General features: G+C 33.8%; 1 protein-coding gene across 3 annotated transcripts in view; it reads left to right on the top strand.

Moving 5' to 3' along the window:
• ELP4 (elongator acetyltransferase complex subunit 4) overlaps positions 1-19541 on the top strand; it is a 246888-nt gene that overhangs the window by 50266 nt on the left and 177081 nt on the right. For 2 of the 3 annotated variants that reach the window (XM_060159466.1, XM_060159467.1), the window contains exon 4: positions 10941-11069. The exons of the other annotated variant lie outside the window; for it this stretch is intronic. In XM_060159466.1, coding sequence (XP_060015449.1) covers positions 10941-11069 — 129 coding nt within the window. The remainder of the gene's footprint in view (positions 1-10940; positions 11070-19541) is intronic. 3 annotated transcript variants of the gene reach the window in all.

Raw genomic sequence — 19541 nt, 5'->3', positions numbered from 1 at the left:
TAAATGAAGATAATGTGGAGAACATACCTTTACTGAATCAATATTCAGGTTAAATATTTGGACATGTTTGTATTCAAATTATGATAATCAGTAATATCTTTGGATTTGTTTCTCTTTCCAACTTTCAGAAAATAAGTATTCCCTCCAAAAACCCCCATAAATCAACAAAGTAATATACTTAGTGATACAATATAATATACTTACCGATACATGCATAATGCTTAAGTAGTATTAATTATACAGTTACCGAAACCTGCAAGGATCAAAAGATTTTATTTTTAAGAAGGATTTCTCATGCTGCATGGATTATGTTGCTACATAATAGCTCAGTAGTACTTCTGCTGAATTGTAAAATAGCTTAGAGAGGAATATGATGCCCATGGTTGGTGTAATGCATTGGTGATTAAGAGGGTGGGAGGTTAAGCTTCATTAACTGCTGAGGGATTGTATCTTGGGTTTTATTATGCCCTAGAGAACATAAAAAGTGAGAAGGGTCAAACTGTTGGAATCAGATTTTGCTTGTGCATCTGCCAAAACAAAGACCACAAAATAATAAAGCAGTAAGCACAGAATGACATGAGTTGAAAAGGGAAGAAATATATCTACAGCATCTTATGGATAAGGATAAGTGTTTCTGGTGAAAAGAATAAAAAAAATACTGGAGTATACTTTGGTATTGAAAGTTTGTAATAATTTCCTTTCATATAGCTTTTTTAAAAAGTCAAATAGTTGTTTTTGTCCAAAGGTATTGCCAATTTCTTTATTCTTGTTAATTTTCTAACTTGGTGTATTTGATTAAAAGAGAGACAGACACTTTATACTTGCCATCCTATCTTCTGTGGGGAACTTATGATGCCTGCTTTTTATTTTTATTTATTTATGATCCTTATTACCAAATGTATGTGAACTGTAAGCACCTCATTGCAGAAAAGAACAAAAAATCTGATGTATGTTCTTCCTCTTAGGAAACAAGGATACTGGGTTAGAAATCAAGACGGGGTGATTTTCGAAAGTATGAGGGAGGATGCTGATCTGTGATTGATGGCTATAATAGTTGATTATTAAAGAGCTTATTCTTAGCATTCTCTCAAAATAGACATTTTATCAAAACATCAATTAAATTTTTTGTTTGATTAGATACAGGCATTGCAACAAATGGTAGAGATTACAGATACAGTGGTCATCTCTGATAGGGTCAATGATTCACCGTGAGCAGGGTAGGTGATGGCATACTTCAAAAATTTTAGGGCTTATAAATATAACAACATGTTGAATGCAAACTCTTACAGAAATTTCTGAATATTAGGAGACAAAAGTACCAGAATATTTTTTTCCCAAAAATGTCATTTCTTGGTATATCTAATCATTCATTTTCACTTGAAGAGAACAGGAAAATGGATTTCATTTCTTACATTCCCTCCATTCCTCAGTATCATGTCACATTTTTAGTTCCTTCCTTTTCTTCATGTTTAGTCCTTAACTTTCTTGTTCTGCTTTTTATTCTCTTCGCAGCAAGTCTTTTTCCCCACCAGTTTCATTGAGATGTAGTTGACATATAACATATTATTTTAAGGTGTACAACATAATGTTTGGATATATGTATATATTGTGGAATAACTACCACAATAAGTTTAGTTAACATCCATCACCTCACAGTTACAATTTTTTTCTTGTGATGAGGACTTTTAAGATCTACTGTCTCAGCAACTGTCGAATATACAATACAGTACTGTTAGCTATAGTCACCATTGCTGTACCTTTATCATGTACAGAAATTATTTATCTTATAACTGGAAGTTTGTACCTTGTGACCACCATTGCCCATTTCCCTGCTTCTGGCAACCACCAATCTATTCTCTATTTTTATGAGGTCAGATTTTTTAGATCCCACATATAAATGAGCTCATATGGCATTTATCTTTCTTCATCTGACTTATTTCACTTAGCATGATGCCCTCAAGTCCATCATGTTGTCACAAATGGGAGGATTTCCTTTCATTTTTTTTTATGGCTGAATAATATTCTATATATTAAACATTTTCTTCATCTGTTGATGGCTACTTAAGTTGTTTCTATGTCTTGACTATTATAAAAAATGCTACAGTGACATGTGGCTACAGATATCGCTTTGATATAATGATTTCATTTCCTTCAAATATATACCCAGAAGTGAAATTGCTGGATCATATAGTAGTTCTATATTTAATTTTTTGAGGAACTTCCATACCGTTTTCCATAGTGGCTGCACCAATTTACATTTCCACCAACAGTGTACCAGGGTTCCCTTTTCTCCACATCCTTTCCAAAACTTGTTATCTCTTATCTTTTTTATGACAGCCATCTAACAATTATATAAAATAAAATACATTAAAAAAATTTTATGCTTTATAAACAATATATATGTCTTCATTGTATTAAAAAGTGTTACAATTTTTTATTTTTACACTTTCTATCTCTTTATTCCTTTTTTATACTGCTGAATTATATCTTCAAATAATTTTTTCAGAAAACGTTTGTGGTAGGTAAGCTTTTGAAACACTATATACCTTTTAAAAAGTATTTTGCACTTATGGTTAATAGGCAGTTTTCCTGGATGGAGAATTCTATATTTAATATCAGATTTCCTCGTATTTTGAAGACATTTTTTCCTTGTCTTTTAAAATCCAGTGTTGCTGAGATATCTAATGCTAATCTATTTCTTGGCCCCTAGTAACCTCTAATCTGCTTACCATCTTTATAGTTTGCTTTTTGTAGAATTTTACATATGTGGAATCATGCAGTATATAATATTTTGTATCTGGCTTCTTTCACTTAACATAATGCTTTTTAGATTAACCATATTCCTATACATATATCAGTAGAGTTTCTTTCTTTAACTGATTTTTTTAGCCATTTACCAGTTGATGGACATTTGGGTTTCCACTTTTGACTATTAAATGAAGTTGTGTGAACATCCACGTACATGTCTTTGTATGGACATGTTTTTATTTCTCTTTAGCAAATACCTAAGAAGATAATGGCTGGATCATATTGAAAGTGTTCACTTTTTAGAGAAATTTCCAGACTGCTCTAAAGTACCTGTGCAATTTTGCATTCTCACCAGCTGTGTATAAGAATTCCAGTTGCCTGCTTTCTTTTTAACATTTGGTGTGACCATTTTTTGAATTTTATTTTAACAATTCTCATGCACACATTGTCCACTTTGTAAGAGAATAGTATGAAAGAACGTTCAAAGTATAATCATATCTTCTTTCTGAGATATTTAAGGGTTAACTGAGAGGTCTATGGATGCATGCTGCCGTGAGCCAGGAGAGGGAATTAACTAGTCTTCAGTGACTGAGGAAATAATTGTAGAGAAAGTAAGGAGGAGGCAGAGCTGAGAGAAGGGGAGAAAAGAAGAATGAAAGACAATAACCTGACTTATTATGTACTTTGAGTTTGACATGCAGTCGAACATTCAGGTAGAATATTCAGAAGGCAGTTAAAAATCTAGGTCCAGAAATTGCAGAATGATTGGAAACAGAAATTTGTTAGCAATCATTTATTTTACCCTCAAACGTTTATTGAATGCTTATTGTATGCCAAGACACTGTTATGGACTGAATGTTGTGTCCCCCCTAAAATACATGTTCTTTTCGCATGCAAAATACATTAAGTCCAACCCAAAAACCAATAGTGAACCTGTGAAACCAGGCAAGTTATGTGCTTCCATAATACAGTGGTGGGACAGGCATAGGAGAAACATTCCAAATACAAGGGAGAAATCAGAAAGAAGGAATGGATGATGGATCCCAAGCAAGTCTGAAATTTAACAAAGCAAATTTCATTAGCTCTTAAGGCCCAAGAATAAGTCTCTTTGGTTCAATCCTCTGCCCTCTAGGCCCACTGGGGTAGCAACATCATGCCTCTTCAGCTGGGTGGGGCACTCTTTTAAACTGAGGTGGGGGCAGCCTTATCCCTCAGGCCTGTACACTTCAGACCTGTGGTGGGAGTGGCAGCCTTGATGATCTCTGAATCAGTTTTGGGGTCCTTATTCTCTTTTCTTTCTTTTTTTTTAAGTTTTTTTGATGTGGACCATTTTAAAAGTCTTTATTGAATTTGTTACAATATTGCTTCTGTTTTATGTTTTGCTGTTTTTGGCCGCGAGGCATGTGGGATCTTAGCTCCCCAACCAGGGATCGAACCCGCACCCTCTGCATTGGGAGGTGAAGACTTAACCTCTGGACTGCCAGGGAAGTCCCTTTTCCTGAAGGATAGCGCATGTTTGAAACCAAATAGCTCTGTGATCTTGTCCTGTAAAGTCAAAGAATTCCTTAATACCATCTTGCCTTCTGTAGTCCCTTTAGTTCAAACTGGCCGCCTCTCTACTGGTATAATCTCATCTCTGTTCCTGGCTTCTGTGAGATAGCTGATTAAGCCTAAGAGTTGTACCCATGATCTCTTTATCAAATGATTATTCAGCCAAACCCTTAGTGTACTTTAAGAACAAGCTTTCTTATGTTTTGCAATATTGATAGGTTGAAAATTTTTCAAATCTTCAAGTTCTCGTTCCTTTTTGCTTATCAGTTTCTTTAATTTATCTCTTTCCTTTTGTATTTTACTATAAGCATTCAGGAGGAACCAAGCTGTTCAGAAATTTGCTTAGAAATCTCCTCAGCTAAATATTCAGTTTCATCACTCACAAGTTGTACCTTCCACAAAACAGTAGAAGACAGTTCAGCCAAGTTTTTTGCCACTTCATAACAAGGATCACCTTTCCCCAGTTTCGAATAATATGTTCCTCATTTCCTTATGAAACTTCAACAGAATCACACTTAACATCCATAATTGTAGCATGTACCTCAAAACTCATCAGCCTGTATCCGTTACCCAGTTCCAAAGCCACATTTCTATTTTTACGTATTTGATACAGCAGCATACCACTTTTCAATACCAAAATCCCCATCACCTTGGGCTACCATAACAAAATATCAGACACTGGGTGGCTTAAACCACAGAAATTTATTTTTTCACAGTTCTTGAGGGTGGGAAGTCCAAGATTAAGGTGCATGCTGATTCAGTTTCTAGTGATAGCTCTTTTTCTGACTTGTAGCTGTCCACCTTTTCACTGTGTGCTCACATGACTGCTCCTTTTTGCGTGTGTGGGGAGAGAGAGAGTGCTTGATCTCTAGTGTCTCTTCTTATAAAGACACTAATCCTATTGGATCATGGCCCCATCCTTATTACCTCATTTAACCTTAATTCCCTAAAGGCTTTATCTCCAAATACTATAATATTAAAGGGTTAGAGTTTCAACATAAGAATTTGCAAGGACATAAACATTCAGTCCATAGCAGGTGTTAATGATGAAAAGAGACTAAGACATAGTCCCTACCCTTAAGCATCTCACAGTGGAATCACTGAAATTTGAGAAGGCTTTTTTTTTTTTTTTTTTTTTTGCGGTATGCGGGCCTCCCACTGCTGTGGCCTCTCCCGTTGCGGAGCACAGGCTCCAGACGCACAGGCTCAGCAGCCGCTCCGCGGCATGTGGGATCTTCCCGGACCAGGGCACGAACCCATGTCCCCTACATCGGCAGGCGGACTCTCAACCACTGAGCCACCAGGGAAGCCCCTGAGAAGGCTTTTTTATTTAAATAAAGACATGAAGAATTTTTATATAGATTTTTTTTTAAGTTGAGGCTTCTAAAACACTAGGAATAATGCTGGCAATGCTAGCAATGATACAAAGTCACATGCTTTTTGTTGTGTTGAATTTTGTAGTAAATGCAATATGGACATTCAGTTTGCAAGGAAGAAACATCTGTAGTTAATTAAATGGAAGAGGAGAGATGGGGGGAGTAGGGTAGACTGCTCTTTCCTCTATTTCATTTCTTTCCTTTAATGTTGCAACTTCACTTCAGAGAGGGTCTCTTGGATTGGATAGTCATCATCATATATGGATATTCCCAAAAGAGCTTTCTTTGTCTCAAGCACCAATCACTCTTCTAATCTGATGGTTTTAATACAAACACACTACTTCATGGAATAACAAATATTTAAGCTGTTTTTCCTTAGAAGAAAGATAGTACACCTAATCGGCCCTTTGAGACTCCATAACTCACTCAATACTGCAAAATAAATTTTTTTGAAATGCCTAACATTGGTGGGAGGTGTTCCTTTTAATATTGATATAAAAATGAGTTTGGGGTTGGTGGGGTGTGCATAGACCACCATCAGCTCTTTCTTATGGCACTTATTTGCCTTATTATTTCTGTATTGCTTTTTGTTTTTTAAGTTTTTGTGTCTATTTATAGATAAAATATGAAGATTTAGTTCTCATTTAATATCACACATTCTCTTTATGTCTCTGTTTCTCCTTTCAGTATATTTAAGTTGTCCTCCCTGGTCAAGTCAGTTATTCATTGTTTACGTTGTGTCAATTTATTCATTACAGTATTTAACATTCTATATTATATGTGTATCCCCTTTTTTGGTACACCAATTATTTTTTCTGAAGTTAATCATTGCCTCATTTTTTTCAACTGTATCAATTATTAGTTCATCTCCAAACTTTCCACTAAAGCCCTAAAACTCCCCCTTAATGTGTTTAAGCATCATCTCCCTAGACTTCTCCATCTTCTTCCAAATGGATTGCTTGCTCTGTAGGCTGTCTACATAGCTGTTATTCTGGTGCTTCCCTTCTTCATCCTAACAGTTGCCTTTGAGAATGAATGGAAGTAGAGGGTAAGTGTGAGATGATAAAGTTAGTTTTTTTTAAATTTTGTACGTCTGAAAATTTTACATTAGTTTGGTTGACTATAGAACACTAGGCTAGAAATAACTTCCCTCTGTAAAGTCCAGTGTTGGCGTTTGCAAAGTTTGATGCCATTCATATTCCTGACCTGTCCCCACCCAACCCCTGGAAGCTTTTCAGATATTTTTCTTTTGCCCCTCTTGTTCTAAAATGTCAGAATTATGTGCTTTGATGTAGGTCTATTTTCATTCACAGTTTGAGTACTCCATAGGATTTTAAATCTAAAATGTCATAATTTTCACTTCTGGAAATTTCTCTTAGGTTCTTTCTTTGATATTTTCCTCTGCTGTATTTTCTATTTTTCTGTCTAGAAGTGCTAAATCTAAAACTCTTAGAAGAAAACAAAGGTTTTCTTTGACCTTTGTTTTCTTTGATCTTGGATTAGGCAACAGTTTCTTAAATATAACACCAAAAGTAAAAGCAACAAAAGAAAAAAAACCAATAAATTGGGCTTCATCAAAATTAAAGTTTTTACATCAGAAGACACTGCTGATAACACATATATATGGAATCTTAAAAATAAATAAATAGTCATGAAGAACCTAGGGGCAAGATGGGAATAAAGACACAGACCTACTAGAGAATGGACTTGAGGACACAGGGAGGGGGAAGTGTAAGCTGGGACAAAGTGAGAGAGTGGTAGTGTGTATATGGACATATATATACTACCAAATGTAAAATAGATAGCTAGTGGGAAGCAGTTGCATAGCACAGGGAGATCAGCTCCGTGCTTTGTGACCAGCTAGAAGGGTGGGATAGGGAGGGTGGGAGGGAGGGAGACGCAAAAGGGAAGAGATATGGAGATATATGTGTATGTATAACTGATTCACTTTGTTATAAAGCAGAAATTAACATACCATTGTAAAGCAATTATACTCCAATAAAAACGTTAAAAAAAAAGACACTGCTGAGAAAGTAAAAAAGTTTAATCATAGAATGTGAGAAAATATCTGTAAATCATGTACATGATAAGGGTCTAATACCCAGAATAAATAAAGAACTATCACAACTCATCAACATAAACAACCCAATTAAAAAATGGGCAAAGGACATATAGACATATTTCCAAGGAAGATATACAAATGACCAAGACTAGCACATGAAAAGATACTCAACATCATTAGTCATTAGTGAAATGCAAATCAAAACCACAATGAGATAACACTTCATACCCACTAGGATAGCTATTTTATTTTATTTTATTTTATTTTATTTTTTTATTTATTTATTTTTTTGCAGTACACGGGCCTCTCACTGTTGTGGCCTCTTCTGTTGCGGAGCACAGGCTCCGCGGCCATGGCTCACGGGCCCAGCCGCTCAGCGGCATGTGGGATCTTCCCGGACCGGGGCACGAACCCGTGTCCCCTGCATCGGCAGGCGGACTCTCAACCACTGCGCCACCAGGGAAGCCCTAGGATAGATATTTTAAAAAAAAAGAAAGAAAAAGTGTTAGAGAGGATGTGAAAAAAATTGGAACCTGCAAACATCGTTGGTAGGAATATGAAATGGTGCAGCCACTGTGGAAAACATTTTTGTAGTTCCTCAAAAAGTTGAACAGAGCTCCCCTGTGACCCAGCAATTCTTCTCCTAGGTATGTACCCAAGAGAATTGGAAATATATGTTCACAGAAAAACTCATGCATGAATATTCATAGCCACTTTAGTCTTAATAGCCAAAAAGTGGGAACAATCCAAATGTCTACCAGTTGATGAATGGATAAACAAATGTGACATATCCATACAATGGAATATTATTCAGTCATAAAACAGAATGAAGTAGTCATACATGCTACAACATAGATGAACCTTGAAAACACCATGCTAAGTGAAAGAAAGCAGACACAAAAGGCCATGTGTTATATAATTCTGTTTATATGAAATGTCCAGAATAGACTAAACCATAGGGACAGAAAGTAGATTAATGATTGCCAGGGACTAGGAGAAGGGGGAATGGGGAGTGACTGCTTAATGAGTATGCGGTTTCTTTTGGGAGTGATGAAAATGTTCTGAAAGTAGAAAGTGGTAATGTTTGCATAACTCTGAATATACTAAAAATCACTGAACTGTACACTTTAAAATGCTTAAAATGATGAATTTTGTTTTATGTGAATTTTATGTCAATTAAAAATACATATCTATATACATGTATATATATATTTATTATTTATATATATGAAAACCTTTATATATATATAATCTTATAAACCTTATATATATAACCTTTAGATGGATGTCACTAGAGTGTACTTTCTATACATATTTTGAACATTTTCATCCTTAGCTTTAGGAAATAAGCATCTGTTTTATCAATACTAAAATTAGAATCATTATAATTTTCACCTTACTTGTAACAGTTTTTAAAATAGTGAAATGTCCGCCCTAGGAGTAGATGACATATTTAATAAGATATATAAGGAAATGCTTACCTGTTTTTTGTTTACATATGTTAGCCATATTAATGAGGTCTCTAATATTTTAGGTCTAGTTCTTTAATACTATACACCTTAATGTTAGAACATTTCTATTCAAAACTGATATAGTTTAATCAATGAAAGAAAGTGTGGTATACATTTTAAAAATATACATTCCATCTCTTTTGCAAAAAAATTTTTTAATGTTTTTGTTGTTCAGTTTTGGATGACCTTTGTTAAAACTATTAGTAAGTGTTCCTGAGATTGCAAAAAAGTTAACACAAATATTTATACTAAACATTGCCTAATATTGGCAATAAAAAATGTGCAGCTCTGAGTAATAGTTAAGACAATTATTTGACTGATTTCTCATAATCGAACTTTTATTGAATGCTTAACATGTGGCAGGTACCATTCTCTGCATTTACATTTTTAACTCATTTATTACTTACAACAAACCAATGAAGTAAATACTATTATCTACATTTTTTCCGTTAATCAGTGGAGACATATAGAGGTGCTACTAGTGGTCAGCGTAACCACAGACACAACTCTAATGTAAAGTCAAGATTTGAATCTAAACAGTCTGGATGCAGAATTCAAATTCATAACTGCTGTGTTGGGTTGAACTATATGCCTCACAAATATTTGTTTCCATTGGAAAAATAAGTTACTTTATATTTTGTAAGAGATTAATGCTTTGCTAGGAATGATGTATTCAGAGTTTTAATGATACAACTGGTTTCTAATAGTGGCATATATTATAGAGTGAATCCACTTTGAGATCTTTTAGGAGGAGACTAAGATATATGATGGTTACTGTATTTCTAGGTGATTAGTTGACATGATTCTAAGCATAAGTAAATTTGATCCTGAAAAGTAAAAGTCGCAACTTGGACTAATTTATGACGTGGCACAAGATTATGTTTACTATCCAAATGCCCCACATTATCTTTATGATTCTAGCTAATAAAAAACAAAATTATTGCTGGTGCTTTCCTTCTGCAAAAAACATGTGTACCTTTTTCTTTGGATTATATCTATAGTACCTCTTCACAAAACCATGTTTCTATATGTTTTCTTGTAGCCACTCAGTAGGTCACTAAGTAGTAGGTCAGCTTCCAAGAAAGAAAAGAAAAATTGGAATTCAATGTCTCTTCATTTAATCAGAGATTTTAAATTCTATTTTCATTTTTAAAAGAAGATCATAGGCTTGCAGGTGCAAAACTAATATGTGATATGGGCAAAATAAATGTCTTTATTCTTAGTTGTTACTTCACCCATTATTTCGGTGAATGAGTTTTTTGAATTCTAGAATTACAAACCAGTAAACAGATTACGCACATGCTTTATTTTTACCTTGTGGCAAACATAACAATAATTACATGTAATACATAAGTGCTAATTCTAGACTTTGCTTGAAGTGTATAAATTTTTCTAATGATCATAGCCTCTTGCAATAGCATTTGATTTTTGCTAGTATAAAAATTTGAGTATTTTCTTTAAATTCTAGTTGACTGGTAAAAATTTAAACTTCACATTTAATATTATGTAAACCCTCTTTCTCTGCTTTAGAAATATCTATATTGTCATGATTTTATGCTTGAATCAATTTGAAGGTGTCAATTTTTAATACATTGGAAAGTTCTAGTATTGCTAATATTATGATTTAAGAAAATTTTCACTTTTTTTTTTTTTACCACAGTTGCTCAGTAATATGTCATTCTGTTTTCTTAGGAACTTCCTGCACCATTACTTGATGATAATTGTAAAAAAGAATGTGATGAAGACATATGTAATCATAAAACAGAATCTAACATTAAGATGAAAATAGCTTGGCGTTACCAGTTATTACCCAAGATGGAGGCAAGTCAATAAATTATTTCTAAAATTTGCAAATATATTTGTTTTCATTTTACAGGCTCTCTTGTGGTATACTTGTTATTCTTTAAATGTAATACAATGTATATTTGTTTATTTATTTATTTTTTGCGGTACGCGGGCCTCTCACTGTTGTGGCCTCTCCTGTTGCGGAGCACAGGCTCCGGACGCGCAGGCTCAGCAGCCATGGCTCATGGGCCCAGCCGCTCTGCGGCGTGTGGGATCTTCCCGAACTGGGGCATGAACCCGTGTCCCCTGCATCAGCAGGCAGACTCTCAACCACTGCGCCACCAGGGAAGCCCTATATTTGTTTATTTAAATAATTAGTTATTTCATTTGTAAAGTATCTTATCAAGATGACTTTTTCCCAGTTTTATTCTGAAATAATTGACGTATGTCACTGTATAAGCTTAAGATGTACAGCATGGTGGTTTGATTTACATATATTGTGAAATGACTGCTAGAGTAGGTTCAGTTAGCATCCATCATCTCGTATAGAGAAAATGAAAAGAAAAGAAGAAAAAGAAATATTTCCCCTTGTGATGAGAATGCTAGGATTTACTCTCTTAACTTTCCTATATATTATTCAACAGTCTTAGCTCTAGTCATCATCATGTACATTGTATCCCTAGTACTTATTTACCTTATAACTGGAAGTTTGTAACTTTTAACCACCTTCCTCCAATTCTCCCTCCCACTACCCTCTGCCTCTGGTACCCAACGTCTAATCTGTTTTTTCTGTTAGTTAATTTCTGTTTTATTTTGTTTTGTTTTTAGATTACACATGTAAGTGAGATCATACATTATTTGTCTTTCTTTGACTTATTTCACTTAGCATAGTGCCACTAAGTTCCATCCTTGTTGCAAATGGCAAGATTTCCTCATTTTTTATGACTAAACAATATTCCACTGTATATATCTCACAACTTCTTTATTCATTTATCCATCAATTGACACTTTGTAAATAAAGCTGCTATGAACATAGGGTTGCAGATACCTTTTTGAGTTAGTGTTTTCATTTCCTTTGAATATATTCCCAGAAGTGGAGTTGCTAGATCATATGGTAGTTCTATTTTTAATTTTTTGAGGATCCTCCATACTACTTTCCATAATCACTGCACCAATTTACAATTCCACCAACATTGCACAAGGGTTCCCTTTTCTCCACATCCATGCCAGCATTTGTTGTCTCTTATCTTTTCCATGATGGCTGTTCTAACAGGTGTGAGGTGATTATTTTAACAACTTAACATTGTGGTTTTAATTTGCATTTCCCTAATGACTAGTGTTGTTGAGTGTATTTTCATGTACCTGTTGGCCTTTTTAATTTTGTCTTTGGAAAAATGTTTATTCAGGTCCGTTGTCCATTTTTAAATTAGGTTAGTGGGTTTTTTTACTATTGAGTTATATGAGTTTTTAAATATATTTTGGATATTAACCCCTTATCAGATACATGTTTTGCAAAAAATTTTTCCCATTCCATAGGTTATCTTTTCACTTTATTGATGGTTTCTTTGGCTGTACAGAAGCTTTTTAATTTGATATAGACATACTTGTTTATTTTTTATTTTGTTGCATATGCTTTGGGTGTCATATCCAAAAACTTATTACCAAGACCCATGTCAAGGAGCTTTATTCCTGCGTTTTCTTCTAGGAGTTTCATGGTTGCAGGTCTTACATTTAAGTTTTTAATGCATTTCAAGTTAATTTTTGTGAGTAGAGTAAGATAGGGGTCCAGTTTCATTCTTTTACATGTGAATATCTAATTATCCCAGCACCATTTATTGAAGAGAATGCCTTTTCTCTGTTGACTATTCTTGGCTACCTTGTCAAACATTAGTTGACCATATATGCTTGGGTTTATTTTTGGGTTTTCAAGTCTGTTCCGTTGGTCTATTTGTCTGTTTTTATGTCAGTATCATACTGTTTTGATTAATATAGCTTTATAGTATAGCTTGAACTCAGGAAGTATGATGCCTCCTGCCTTGTTCTTCTCTCTCAAAATTTCTTTGGCTTTTTGGGGTCTTTTGTGGCTTCATATAAATTTTACTAGTGTTTTTTTTCTACCTCTGTAAAAAATGACATTAGAATCTTGATAGGGATTGTACTGAATCTATAAATGGCTTTTGGTAGTATTAACATTTTAACCATATTAATTCTCCCAACCCATGAACATGGAATACCTTTCCATTTATTTGTGTCTTCTTCAATTTCTTTCATCAATGTCTTGTAGCTTTCAGAGTAGAGATCTTTCACCTCCTTGGTTAAATTTACTCTTAAGTATTTTATTGTTTTTGATGCTATTGTAAATGGGATGATATTTCCTAAAAATAAAATTATGGTTTGTTTTTTTTTTACCCAAATAGATTATTGCATTTCTTCCATAATCTCCCTATAGAATCTTTTATTCTAGGGTTGCAAGACAGAGTAAGTGAACTAATTAAGCCATTTCTATCTAATATAGTTGCCTATAAATATTCAATATAAGTAGTGGTTCTTTGGAATTACTGTTTTTATTCCTGTACATTTCATTTTCAACCATTACATTTTCAAGCTGTCTGGTAACCTCTCCTATCTAGGATAAACTAAGAGACAGGATGTGAGGGGAAATTTTCTGAGAAGTCAAAACACATGTCAGTAAATCTGCCTACTAAACAAAGCTTATGAACTCTGCTCCTATTGAAGACCCCTCCATTTGATTGTTTCCTTCATTCATTTTTCAGAACACTTTGAAGTCTACCAGACATTATCATACTGGTAGAAAAGTGGGGGAAATTCTATCTGAATAAGACAATTCCCATACTCCACACTTCTCTAGTCTTCTACACTGACATCAGTGTTACCTTTCCCAATTACAGAAATACGTTTATAACACCTCTTAACTGAAAATGCCTAATTTGGTTTCCTGTTTCCTGCTCCCTTCTAAATGCATGGCAGACTGTCAATCACATTACCTTCCTGCCAACCTTAGACATAGCCTTAGAATTCTCTGCAGAATGTCTGGGTGGTCACTACCAGTTAATAAGAATTAGAATGTGAGATGAAACCCATTATAAACCCACAATGTGAAATATAAACTTCTCAAGTTGTATACAAGCTTTATACCACCTAATCCAAGCCTACCTTTTTAGTCTCTGTCCTGTGTGTATATAAAACACTATATTCACCCATCCTATGAGGACTGCTCTTTGTGAATTGCTTGTATTTCTGCTGGTGATGCTTTTCACTTTCTTATTCACCAACTCATCCTTCTCCAAGGGCAAATGATATGTAATTATCTAATTTCTTATATTTGTTTCCATAGCACCACATGCATTTTAAAGTACTTCTCTACATTGTTTTATAGTTAGTTGGTAGTACAATTCTTTTCTCCACCAGACAGAATTCTCTAGAGGACAGAGAGCTTGTTTTATTATATTTTCTGTTGTATCTCCAGCACCTGTGTTAATGCCATTTATTCACTCAGTCAGAAAATATTGATTAAGCATCAACTGTGTACCAAGTATAAAATGTGTTGTAATAGGTGGATATTAAGCAATGGTAAATTCTTCTAATTTAGGTGGGAAAGCTATTTGAATAGTATCATTTTTAAGTGAGATTTATTTAAATGACTGTGAACAAACTACAAATAGGAGAGGGGTTATTTGCAACTCATAGTAGAATAAGGAATAGTCTACCAACTAAATTTTTGAAAACAGGAAAAAAAGTAAAAAGGAAACTTAGGTAGTCCTTAAACATACAAGAACAGATGCCAAATTTCAATTATAATAAAAGAAATGCAAATTAAAACTATACTGGCCTGCCATTTTTCTATTATTAGATTGTCAGTAATCTAAAATGTTTGGTAAGACACTAAATTAGCAAAGGTGGGAAGAAACTAGTACTCTCATACTTTGCTGGTAAAAATGTAAATAGGTACAGCTTCTGTGGAGAGTAATTTGGCAGTGTCCTTCAAAATTACAAAAACGTATACCCTTTGATTCTTTTGGAAATTTACGTCATGAATATATTTACTCAGATGTACAATGAATTATGTATGACCTACTTATGAGGCATTTTTTTTAATAATAGAAGATTGGAAATAACCTAAATGTCCATCAGTAAGCAACTAGCTAAATAAATTACAGTATATGTGGACAGTAGAAAACCATACATTTGTATTAAAAAGTGAAAGGAAGCTCTATGTAATCAGGATTTGTTACAGGCATAGCTTAGAATGGGATTGAAAACTGGGTACAAGAGACCAGAATAAATGTAGTTATTCTGCTTGGGAAAACGTGAGTTAATTTACAAAGATTAAAACAGACAAGCAATGTAGGGACTAGCACTTGAGAACCCTAATAGCAAAGAACTTCATGCCTTTAATCTGGCTGATTCATTTAAGTAACTGGGCTTAAGGGTGACTCTTTTGTAAAGAGTGACTGTATTTCTAATTTTTTCTACTGGTATGTTCTGAAAGTCATTAAGAACGTAAGCTCTAAGTTGAATTTAGCTTTTGTGTAAAGACAATATACCAATTCAGTTTTAGATCATATAAAATACTTGTATCTTCCATTTCTTTTATTTTTACTCTTAGCTAGGTTTTGGTCTTTTCGTTGGTCACTAACATTCTTGAAGTGAAATTGTCAGTGAAAATGCAAGTGATTGAAACTTTAAACCTTTTTTTCTTGCTGCTTCTTATAAAATCTGTTTAAACTTGGGGAGAAAGTTCTTTGTTTCTTTATAGTTAATTGTCTCCTTCTATATTGTAATTACAGATGCCATTCCTGCCCCCTTTCACATATGAGTAAATACTGCTTGCTCTGTTTTTACTTTTAGAGTATGGTGTGCTTGCCGTTGTTATTATGGGGGTAAACTTCTCAGAGGTTACACATTAACACAAGCCTCAGTTTTCAAGGCTTACAGCTTCAGTGTTTTAAAAATTATGCTCTTACAATGATGTTCTCCAGACGACTTATTTTCCCATTTTCTTCAGGACTCCATTAAAATATCACTTTATCGGGAATGTCTTCCTTTGTCACTCTGTATAAAATGAAACCTCTCTCTCTTTCTCTCATCCCCTTTCACCACCATATTTCTCTTCAGGGTACTTGCCATTATCTAGCAGATAATATATCATCCATCTCCTCCTACTAGAGTGTGAACCAATGGGAGAAAAAAACTTTTACTATTTTGTTTTACTGGCATATGGTAGGTGCTCAATAGTTATTTGTTGAATACAGGAGTGAATGACATATAGTTTGTGAATTAAATGTTAAAGTGAGTTGAGTTGTATTAATTAATACACATAAATTAGCAGCTTATTTTGAATTTACAGTCAATGGTCGAACTTAAGTTTACTAGTATTTACAAGTAAGTTCTGTCAAGTTTAGAAAATAGAATCATCTCTGGCTTCTTTGCTTTTCTTTGAAATGTCACTAGCATGTATATTTGCCTGTAACACAAATTTTATATATGATGATTTGCCAAGACTGAGTAGACTTTGAGGATCACTCTTCACTATCTACTTTATAAATCCAGACCTTACCTTGCCATTATCATTTTAAAAACAACAACAGTAAAACCCTGGTTTTCTGTATTTTACTTGGGACAAACTATAGTTAACACTATTATGAGTAAAGATTAAACAAGTCGTCCAAAACATAATGTAACAGAAAGGTATTCGGTTGATTATCAGAGATGCCTCTTAATTCAAGTCATCACCAGGTCCTTAAGAGTGTAGTCATATTCCCATTTAGGGAATGCAAAAAAGGATAAGAATATGTACACCTAAATAAATAACAGTAGCTCAGTAAAGCATAAAGTAGTGCTTCTTCCTCTTGGAGGCGTGTGTAGTTTTTAGAAGCCTACCTTCCCTCATCCTGTGATTTTGATTTTCTCTCCTACATGGCCATGCCTCCTTCTTTCCTATCCAATCATCAAACCCTATTCCCTCTTCACCCCAAGAATTCATAGCCTACAGCATATTCTGAGACTTAAGTTTTTCAATATTGTAGAGCTCTACTACCAAGGCCTACCATGGCTCCAGCAATTTATGACAGCATATTAGATCTTTATTATAGTAAATCCTCATTACACTTTGAATTTCCATCTTACTGGTTCAGCTACAACAGTCCTGTGATAGATGTGTGCATGTTGTAGATGACAACAAATACCATTTTTCCAATTAAGCAATGTAATTGCAAAGGATAGTGATGGATCTTCTGATTCTCTGGTGAATCATGACACAATAATAATAATTAATAATATTTATGTAGCACTTTATAATTTACAAAATATTCATTTCCAGTATTGCATTAGATTCTCACAACAGCCTAGTGAAATAGTTATTATTAGCTCTGATTTCTGGTGATTGAACTGAGGCTCAAAATGGTTTAGTAACCATTTGGGTTCTTGCTTTCTGTTAATGCCATGCTGAGAAACAAAAAATGATAACAATAAGAAAATGTCTTATTTAGACTGTTTATTTGTGGTGCAGCTTTTCTCTGAAATTTTTCTTTCTTTCTAACATACTTAAGTTGGGGGATGGTATTGTTTTGTTGCTCTGTGCTCCTCCTGAACCCCCATCAGAGTTCATTCTCCTTTGGCATAATAAATTTTTACTGAACCATTCTGTTTTGCTCTCTTCCACAGTTGACAAAGTTAAAGATTAGTTTATGAATGTGAAATAGAAGTTTTCATAATGTAAAACTAAAGCAACGTGTCTTATCAAACTGAGTAAATGGAATAGTTATTGCTGATAGTTTAATTTTTTTTAATGCATTTACTTCTTCAGGAAGTTGATAGGTTTTCATGGATTACCATTACTACTACTACTACTGCTACTACTACTATTATTATTATTATATTTAATGACCTTTTTTTAGAGGAAATATTTTAAGTCTTTGTTTTACAATTCTAAGCCTCAGAAGATTTCACAGCATTCCAGTTATCTGATGATATGTTAATGCTATGTGTGTTGGGTAGAAAAAAACTTACAAAATTGTTTTTCCTGTAAGAGTATATTTAATTTTCATTTTCATTTTTTATTGAAGCATTAAAGTTTCTCATCATTAATAAAATGGTTAGTGTCTACCTTGTGAATATATTAGTTGCCCTATCTAATCCTAAGTTCTAAAAAATTAATAATTTAGTTTTAATAAGAAAAGCTTCCAAATTTATTTTTAAATTTTGATTAATTATTTGTGTTCTATATGTAAACTGTCACAGCATGAAATCAATTTTCTGCCTTGATTCATCCCAAATCTGAGAGTTCTGTCACTTTAATATTATAATTAGGAACATTGATAGAGATGGCAACTTAAAAAGCATACTTTGCTTCTTGGCAATTTAGCATATTTCTCAAAGTGCATAGGATTTCAAGAACCTTCAGTCCACTAATAAATTTATTAACTCAAACTTAAAAGAAGCGAAAAGTCTCTCTTTCTTTCTCTCTCCCCATGGCCAGTCCGCCAAAATAGATTATTCATGCTTATTTGATTCAGGTAGGCTTTTGCAAGCTTCCCTACTAGGCCTGGGAATGTGGTACATTGAGGCCTTTTCAGAGGCTTCTGACATAGACCAAGCTTTTATTGCATGGTGTTTTATTATTACCAAATCCTAGTCTCCACCCAGTTTGTAGGCACTCTGCTTATTCTTTTGAATCAGAAAAGGTTATCACCTACCTTAATCCATGCAGCAGTGTGGATTAAGGACACCAGTGTGCCCCAGGATTCTCAAAGAGGATCCTGGAAACTTCTTGTTTCTTCTTTTTTGCTGTCTTTACTAAATTCTATTGGGCCTTAGGGGGATTTGCATCTGAAATGGGCAACCTGGTGTTTTTCTCAATGAAGACATCAGATCAAAGTTCAGTTAGTCAAGGCCTTTCTAAAACATTAAGGGGGTTTGGACTTACACAATAAAAAGATGAGCTCTAGCAGAGATTGCAGTAAAAACATTCTGAACTATAATCCGGATAAAGAATAGATTATAGGCCAAAGAACAGACCTTGTTTAAATTGCTTTAGACTAATAACTTTACATTTAAAAACTTTACATCCTATTTTTAAGAGACAAATTTTAATGTGACATAATGTATTTGTCAGTACTTTTCGTGGCAAATAGATAAATCATGTTTTTGAAACCATACTTCTGTTTATATTGTATTGAAAAGATTAGATTAAGCCAACTGATAGGTCTCTTTCATTAATGAAAATAAAACCTTACTGTTTATTAATGAAAATAAACAGTACCTTATTTTCTAGATAAAATAGCCATTTTATCTAGAAAATAAATGTCAAACCCTCGGATTCTGAATCTGAGAATAATGTGTCTATTAGACTTTAATTTTTTAATTCTCTATTACTATATAATTTGATGTTTGTAGGCATTTAAGAATATGAATTCTTGAAGTCTTAAAATGCAAATATCTAGTGTCAAACGAATGTCTCTTCTCTAAATTTCAAAGTTGTCAGTTACT

Source organism: Lagenorhynchus albirostris, chromosome 9 (assembly GCF_949774975.1).
Source record: "Lagenorhynchus albirostris chromosome 9, mLagAlb1.1, whole genome shotgun sequence".
NCBI classification, from domain to species: Eukaryota; Metazoa; Chordata; class Mammalia; order Artiodactyla; family Delphinidae; genus Lagenorhynchus; species Lagenorhynchus albirostris.
The sequence above is the reverse complement of the archived record's forward strand: the minus strand, read 5'-3'. Positions and strand labels throughout refer to the sequence as shown.